The sequence below is a fragment of the Cicer arietinum genome, chromosome 4 (genome assembly GCF_000331145.2).
Source record: "Cicer arietinum cultivar CDC Frontier isolate Library 1 chromosome 4, Cicar.CDCFrontier_v2.0, whole genome shotgun sequence".
In the NCBI taxonomy this organism is placed as follows: domain Eukaryota; kingdom Viridiplantae; phylum Streptophyta; class Magnoliopsida; order Fabales; family Fabaceae; genus Cicer; species Cicer arietinum.
This window is the reverse complement of record NC_021163.2, coordinates 24,699,164-24,708,427: the sequence shown is the minus strand read 5'-3', so window position 1 is coordinate 24,708,427 and position 9,264 is coordinate 24,699,164. Positions and strand designations below refer to the sequence as shown.

Here is a 9,264-nt window from a genome sequence, read left to right as displayed (position 1 = left end):
TTAACCAACTTGATGTAAAGAATGCTTTTCTAAATGGTTATTTGGAGGAGGAAGTATACATGGATAGTCCACCTAGCTTTGAAGATAAATTTGGTTCAAATGTGTGCAAACTACAAAAATCCCTTTATGGTCTCAAGCAATCCCCAAGGGATTGGTTTGAAAAGTTTCACTCAATCGGTCAAAAGGCAAGGATATATGCAAGGACAATCAGGCCATGCTCTATTTATGAAGTTCTCTAATGTTGGTAAAATTGAAATTCTAATTGTATATGTAGATGATATTATTCTCACAGGAGATGACATTGTTGAGATGGAAAGATTGAAGAAAAATTTGACAAAAGAATTTGAGATCAAAGATTTAGGCGCACTTAAATATTTTCTTGGTATGGAAGTTGGTCGCTCAAATAAGGGAATTGTTGTTTCTTAAAGAAAATACATCCTAGATCTCTTGGAAGAAATTAGGATGAGTGGGTGTAGACCAGTAGATAATCCTATGGAATTAAATGCTAAACTTTGGGAGAAAGAAAGTGTTCCTGTTGAGATTGGCAGATACCAGAGGTTAGTCGGAAAACTTATTTATCTATTCCACACTAGACCTGACATCACTTTCTCTATGAGTGTTGTAAGCCAACTCATGCATTCTCCCCATGAAGAACACTTGGAGGAAAATTATCGGACCTTAAGGTACTTGAAATCCAATCCTGGAAAGGGTTTTTGCTTCAAGAAAACTAATGACAGAGAAGTCTCTATATTTACAGATGTTGATTGGGTAGGTTCAATTACTGATAGAAAATCTGCCACTGGATATTGTGCCTATGTTTGGGGAAATTTAGTTACTTGGAGAAGTAAGAAACGACGAGTTTTTGCTCGAAGTAGTGTAAAAGCTGAATTCAGAGCAATGACTCAAGGAATCTATGAACTTTTATGGATTCGTAAACTCTTGGACAACCTTGTACAACACGATAGAACCAAACACATTAAGATTGATATCCATTTCATAAAAGAAAAAACTGATGCTGGAATTATATGTTTGCCATTTGTGACTTCCTATCAGCAAATTGTTGATATCTTGACAAAAAGTTTGGCAAGACCCAATTTTGAGTGACTTATAGCCAAGTTGGGCGTGACAAATATTTATGCACCAACTTGAGGGGGGTGTTGAAGAATAAAGAGAAATCAGATTTGATTCTATTTTATTTTATATTATTATATTTATTATTATTTTATAATTTTGTCATTATTACTCAATATTACTATTGTAATTTCTTTTCTTATATAAATAGCTTAGGGTTGTAGTAATAAAATATGAAAATATTTTGTCTTTTATTTTCTTTACTAACATACAACTTTCTCTAAAACGGGTAAAATTAATAATAAAACACTTTACATCTGTCTATATTAGATTCTTTAGTGCACGATTGCACACTTTATTTTTTTCTTCCTTAATGTTATACCATGGAGTATATTTAAAAGGATTATGGAAAACACTCCAAATTTGATAATAAACTATGTTATTAATTAAATAGAATTTTAAATAATTAATTTAATGTTAAAATTATTTTATAATATATGTTATGTGTTTTGGGATTAATATTTGTTATACGTTTGTTTTTTTACAATGTGCTATTTTTATATATATTTGACTAAATGATAAATATGCACATAGTTATATTTTAATTTTTTCTAACTATTTCATACTTTAATTAATTATATTATAAATAACTATTTTGAATATAGTATGAATATTTTAGAGTACCTATTTTACTATAGAAGTGTTAAAACATGTTCTTCATGTTAAAATGCCTTAAAATGCATATATTAGTAAGTATTGTAATAGTTTTATAAATAATATTGCGCTTAATATTTTTTATATGTGTGCCTGTTAAGTGGTGCCTATTTTATACATATTTAATTGATTTAGTGGCTTATATAAAATAGTGATGTTATATTTTTTTGTTTTGTTTTAACTATTCTCATAAGATAATAATCTTTTAATTTGATTTTTGGAAGATATTATTTTAGTGACAAATAAATAAATTAAAATAAGTGTGTAATTAGTTGGGTCTTGTGAAAAAAGAATACAGTAAAAAAATAAATAATAATAACAATAATAATAATAATAATAATAATAATAATAATAATAATAATAATAATAATAATAATAATAATAATAATAAAATGAGGTTAAATGAGTTAGGTTAATAATAAAAAAGGATCAAATATAATCTAAAATAAGTAAGTACAGTAGAAAAGAGGAAGAGGTGCCGCACCTGGAGAGAAAAAGGAACCACACTTGAAGAGATAAAGGAAAAAATAATTGATACCGATTATCGATCATTGTCTAGAAGAGTTTCTCTGTTTTCGTCCAAATTTCAGTATGTTGTTTCATACATTTAGTTAGTCAATTAAACACACTTTCTCTAATTTTTAACCATCCCAATTTCTCCTTAAAATACTGACTTCTTCGTTTATGGAATTTGTTATTTTGCACCGTTCTTATTCATCGTAAGTCCAATTTGAGTGAAACCAATGGCAAAACGACCGTGGGAATAGTGGCAATATTATCCACTGATTGGTTTTTTCTGATTTATAGTAAGTTTCCTTCAACGAATTTCGAAATTTGGTTTTTAGAGTGTCTTCTTATAATTTATTTGACGCTCACCCATAAGAAGTCGAGTTAGATCAATTAAAGGACAAAAAGTCTAAAGACAAAGGTTGTCTGCTCGTGAACATGTGTGAAAGCATCGGAATAAGGTAAGGGTGAGAGAGCGTTTGAATTGATGAATATAATATATTGTGAGATGAACAGGAAAACTGTATTTTCCAATGATTCATTCGGGGCTCGCTACGTACGACAGTAACCTTTTGAGAGATAAATTAATTAATGTGCGAATATGGAAATTGTGAGAATAAAATGTGGAATAGAAATATTTATAAGGTGTTGATTGATTTAATTTCGTTAAATGTGTGTTATTTGATATTGTTGTGATATTGAATGTCGAATGAATTTTATGTATATGTTTGATTAGACGAGCTTATGTGATGTGATAATAAAAGGTAAATTCATTTTGATAAGTTTATGTGATTATGATGATGTATAATTAATAATAATGATGTTATAAATTTGTGGTAATTTTATGTGACGATGTATGATTGATGATAGTGATGCTATAAAACTGTGTTGAGTTTATGTGATGAGATATGATTAATGACAGTGATGTTGTGATGAGAATATTGAAGTAACCCCGTAGTTGGTGAAATAATTGTGATTTCAATTTGTGTTTGAGATAACTGTCTTAATGGAGTGTTATAGGCCAACGAGGGGAGAAAATAAATATTAAGAATTTTTGAAGTGGAGATTGTTTTGTCATCATATAGGTAGGGCCTGACAAGCCTAGTGATTTTCGGGGAAGTACAACTGAATGAGCCTGATCGTGGCAGTCTTCTATTGAGCCTTAAGGCAAGATTGTTAGACCTTGGAGGTATTCAGGTGGGAAATTCCTAGGTGACTTGGAGGTAGCACTCCAAATTTTGAGAGCTACCACACAACACATGTTTACCTCGATTGTCGCGTATCTATGTCTCGGGTTGAGTTGAGGGGATTTATGAGGACATGACCAATTTGAATTGTCCTTCCATCGAGACGGAGGCAAAGTATCAAGCCTCAAAACCAAGTACTTTAGAGTTAGAATGGTACCATATTGTAAAGTAAAGTTTAAGTTCATGCATATCATTGTATTTTCTTGTGGTTATTTCGTTGTGATTAATATGTATCGTGAGTTATAATAATTTCTTTTAGATGATTTGATGTTATAGTTAAAAGTGTTAATTTTCTTTGAGTGATTTTGACTTTATAATGTGGTGTTCTTCCTTGAAAGATGTTTATGTAATGATATAGTTTATTTATGATTAATTGCATATTTTTCTTACTTATATTATACTATCAACATGATTTCGAAACTCACCTCGTTTGTTGTTTGTGTTTGACTGACTTGGCCATGCGTTTGAGAAATCTCAATTGTTACAGGTTAATGAGTTTTGAAGTTCAAGTTTGGGAGAAACACTGCTCTGATAGGTGATACCGGCAATAAGGGATGTAATTTGTATTTTACTTATTTAATTTGAAACGACTTTTTGTATGAAAAAAGTACTAGTAAGTTTTTAGAATTAAATTAATTATAAATCAAGCTTATTGAGAATGTACTATTTTATTGGAGGAAATAAGTTTAAAGTGTTCTGATTGTATTTGAGAAATAGATATCCTAAATTAGTTACAAAAGTTTTTATTTCCTTGGAAACAGATTTTATTTATCCGCTGCAAATTAGATATAAATATGATATAAAATATTATATATATTATTTTTGGGTTTAGAATATGATATAAAATATTAATATATATTATTTTGGGATTTATGGTGTCACAATCTACCTAAGAATTTAGACTTTTTCCTCTTATAGAATAGTTCAATCTCAATAAATTTTATTTAATTATAATTTCTTAGTTTAATTCCATAAACTTAGTAGTACTTATAAGTTTTTCATACAAATTTTATTTTCTAATTAAATTAGTAAAATACAACTTATAACTCTCATTTCCGGTATCACCTATCAGAGCGAGGCTTCTCCTAAACTTGAACTTCAAGACTCATTAACAAGTAATCATTGTGATTTCGTAAACGAATGGTTAACCTAGTCAAACAATAAAAATGAAGGACATGAATTTTCAAAACATGTTGATAGTATAATATAAGTAAGAAGAACATGCAAATAATCAACATAGAGCCGTATCAAACACATCACAATATATCAAAAAATTCTCGGAAATTATCATATTTTATAGTCAAAAACACACAAGGAAAACAAATATCTCATTATAACATCAAAGCATCTAAGAGAAATTATCCTCAATTAGATACATTAACCACAACAAAACAATCACATGATGGTGCAATGCTACTAATGCAACTTCCACACAGAAAATCACTCATACCAATGAGAAAAATAAATCTGCCAAAAAGGCAACTTCCGCAAAGATGCATGTGCCATGACATGATGTGTATTATCAAAATAAAATATTTCACACAACTCACTAAGATACATATGATGTAAGACCCATAATTTTAAAGTACCATTTATGTATTTTTGGTGTATTTTGGATTTTGGCTCGGAGGCTTTTAAGCCAAAGTTAATAATATTTTGGAGTTTTATAATCAAAAAGATATTTTGATGCCAATTAAAATTTCTCGTCGATAAATAAATTGAATTTAACTGCGATGAATCCTTACGGATAATTTTATGCGTTTCAGGCGAAGCGGTAATTTAACGAATATCTAGATATTTTGAGATATTTGTTAAGTTATATTTATTATCTATATATGTTTGTTTGGAGGGAAAAAGAAAGGAAAACTAGAAGGAAAGAAAAGGAAAAGAAAATAGTATAAAAGGGAAAGAAGGAAAAAGGAAGAAAGGAAAAACAAAGGAAAGAAAATGTCGTCTTCTTCCTCTCCCGCGGCCAATTTCCCTCCTTTCTCCCATTTTCATTTTCCTCGCTTTCCTTTCTTCAAAACTAGTAACCCAAGGTTGGGTGAGAGTTAGAACAAGGATTTCGCAACTCCACTCTTCCTCTTTGATTCGAAAACGAAGAAAAACGGTATTTGAGATCCAAACACAAACCCCTCCATTTCTTCTAGATCCAAGCTTCTTTTCGCGAAGAGTTAGAAGGGAAAGTTGCTCACTACCACGCCACGGTGCTAGGGGACCAATTTGGAGGCGACGTTGCGAGCGAATATTTTACCGGTTTTACTCGCGGTACCGGAAACCCACGTTAAAGCTAACGTTAAGGTAAGGGCTCCTTCCAAACTTCTAGTTTGCATTAGGGACTTATCTGTGGTTGTGTGGGAAGGAAATTGTTAGGATTTAATGTATCGATTTGGGGAAAAACGAAACTAGTGCGTTATGGGTAAAACCTTAGAGTTAGGTTTTGTTTATAATGATGAATGTTTCGTGGTAAATGAATTTGAAGTCATTGTATATGATTATGAACAAATGAAATTGGTTGTATCTGGGTGTTATGTTGCTTTGATTTGTGTTCGTTGTTTTTGACATGCTCTTAATTGATATTGATGAAATTTGATATGTGTATGGTTGGATTTGTGAATAAATGAATTGATATGTTTTGATGTGAGAATTTGTTGAGTTTGTGTTGTGTGAAATTTGAAAACCATTAAGTTAAATGAGTATTAAGAATGGGGAATCTCTTAATATGACTGTTTGCTTAACGTTTTGTTTTGAAAATCATTAAGTTAAATCGGTATTAAGAACGGGGAATCTCTTAATGACTTATTTAATTAATGTTGTTTGAAAGTCGTTTCGGTAAATGAGTATTAAGAATGGGGAATCTCTTAATATGACTGTTTGCTTAACGTTTTGTTTTGAAAATCATTAAGTTAAATCGGTATTAAGAACGGGGAATCTCTTAATGACTTATTTAATTAATGTTGTTTGAAAGTCGTTTCGGTAAATGAGTATTAAGAATGGGGAATCTCTTAATATGACTGTTTGCTTAACGTTTTGTTTTGAAAATCATTAAGTTAAATCGGTATTAAGAACGGGGAATCTCTTAATGACTTATTTAATTAATGTTGTTTGAAAGTCGTTTCGGTAAATGAGTATTAAGAATGGGGAATCTCTTAATATGACTGTTTGCTTAACGTTTTGTTTTGAAAATCATTAAGTTAAATCGGTATTAAGAACGGGGAATCTCTTAATGACTTATTTAATTAATGTTGTTTGAAAGTCGTTTAAGTTAAATGGGTATTAAAAATGGGGAATCTTTTAATATCTGCATTTGCTTAACGATTGTTGTGAATGGAGTCTGTGTATGCTCATGCATTTCATTGGTAAATTGTGTTGACCCGTGATAGGTGACACCATGGTAACTGTACTGACCCGTGATAGGTGGTACATTTACGATTTATATTTTTGGTGAATTGTGCTGACCCGTGATAGGTGGCACCTTGGTAAATTGTACGGACCCGTGATAGGTTGTACGTTTGCGATTTATATTTTAGTAAATCGTGTTGACCCGTGATAGGTGACACCTCGGTAAACTGTACTGACCCGTGATAGGTGGTACATTTACGATTTATATTTTTGGTGAATTGTGCTGACCCGTGATAGGTGGCACCTTGGTAAATTGTACGGACCCGTGATAGGTTGTACGTTTGCGATTTATATTTTAGTAAATCGTGTTGACCCGTGATAGGTGACACCATGGTAACTGTACTGACCCGTGATAGGTGGTACATTTACGATTTCCGCTTTTTCTTTTAGTAAATCGTGTTGACCCGTGATAGGTGACACCATGGTAACTGTACTGACCCGTGATAGGTGGTACATTTACGATTTCCGCTTTTTCTTTTAGTAAATCGTGTTGACCCGTGATAGGTGACACCATGGTAACTGTACTGACCCGTGATAGGTGGTACATTTACGATTTCCGCTTTTTCTTTTAGTAAATCGTGTTGACCCGTGATAGGTGACACCATGGTAACTGTACTGACCCGTGATAGGTGGTACATTTACGATTTCCGCTTTTTCTTTTAGTAAATCGTGTTGACCCGTGATAGGTGACACCATGGTAACTGTACTGACCCGTGATAGGTGGTACATTTACGATTTCCGCTTTTTCTTTTAGTAAATCGTGTTGACCCGTGATAGGTGACACCTCGGTAAACTGTACTGACCCGTGATAGGTGGTACGTTTATGATTTACGCATTTTAGTAAATCGTGCTGACCCGTGATAGGTGGCACCTCGGTAATTGGTACTTTGGCCTGCGATAGGCGGTACAATTATGATTTACGGCCCTTCAAGGAGGGGTTTGGTTTGGAATTCCGAGTCCATGCATTTTGGCATATACGCATTGCATTAGGGTGCCTGGCACGCGAGTCATGTTTGATTTGAGTTTATGATTGAGTGATTCGAATTTTGATTTATCGTGATAACTGAGATGAAGGTGTTAAGTGCTATGTGTTGTGTATTGTGTGTGAGTATGATGGTTATCGAACCTTCGTGTGTCGTAGTAATCGCGTAGGATTTGCTAAGTGTTAGGTTGTGGACTTGATTAAGAATGACTTGAGTTAATTCATGAATTTTTGGAAAAATGATCAGGGAAATCGATTTCCCAATCGATTGGATAGTAAACAGGGACTTGGCCAAATGGACAAAATCGATTAGCCAATCGATTTTTGTAATCAGTTTTCGAAAATCATTTACGAAATCAATTGCCCAATCGATTGGGCCTAAGTGAGGGACTCATCCTTATTCGACCAAATCGATTTGGAAATCGATTGGCCCTTAAGTCAGGGGCTCAGCTATCCTGTCAATCGATTGCCCAATCGATTGAATTAAGCCAGAGTTCAAAATTTCACTAAAAACCCTCAGGAAATCGATTTGGAAATCGATTGGTATTAAGTCAGGGGCTCCGTCATCCTGTCAATCGATTGCCAAATCGATTGATTCAGCCCAGGATTCTGTTTTCATTAAAAACCTTCACCCCAATCGATTTCCCAATCGATTGGCTCAGTGAAAATCCTCAGTTTGAGTTAGATGATTGATTACTCACTAACTTATCCATGTCTTGATTTGTTATGTGTTAATTAGGAGTTTGAGAACTTCATTTTACTTTCATTTTTAATTGGCAAAGCATTGTATGAACTTTTCGCATATTGGAAATCCTGTTAAGGTGCATGCTTAGTTGAAAAGTTATTTTGAGCATTTAAAAACCTTAATTGCTATGTGTTAACTGTTATTTTTTTTGGTTGGTGACCCTTTACAATTATTGTGGAAATCTGGGCTTTGCCCTCAGATGAGAGTCAGGACGGTCCTACCGGTTCGTACCCTATGGACGGGAATGGAGATGGTAACGCTTGACTGCAGTTACGATAGGAGGATCTCACGGGGCGCGTGGAGATACTCAGGGTGTATAGCTTTTTGGTAGGATGATCAGATTAGGATGATGTATAGGGACTAGGGGTCCTTCTTTTTGGTTTGGAGTATTTTTAGTTTGGAAAACTGTACTTATACAAATATTATCAGTTTGATATCATCTTTGGATGGGTTCCATGTACCATTTGATGTTATGTAAATGTTTTGGATTTATAATTGGAGAAACTTTTCCGCTGCGTAAATTATAATGACTCAATTATTTATCCAAAAGCATTTCCTGATTTATTTCTTTGTTCGTTTTTAATTACTTTTAGAAA

The 9,264-nt window shown here is 32.7% G+C and overlaps 1 protein-coding gene across 1 annotated transcript in view; it reads left to right on the top strand.

The window, feature by feature from the left end:
• Positions 1 to 462: 462 nt before the first annotated feature.
• Positions 463 to 9,264, top strand: part of LOC140920005 (uncharacterized) — a 27,128-nt gene continuing 18,326 nt past the window's right edge. Inside the window, exon 1 of the mRNA XM_073367309.1 lies at positions 463 to 1,083. Within this exon, the coding sequence (XP_073223410.1) occupies positions 463 to 1,083 (621 nt within the window). The remainder of the gene's footprint in view (positions 1,084 to 9,264) is intronic.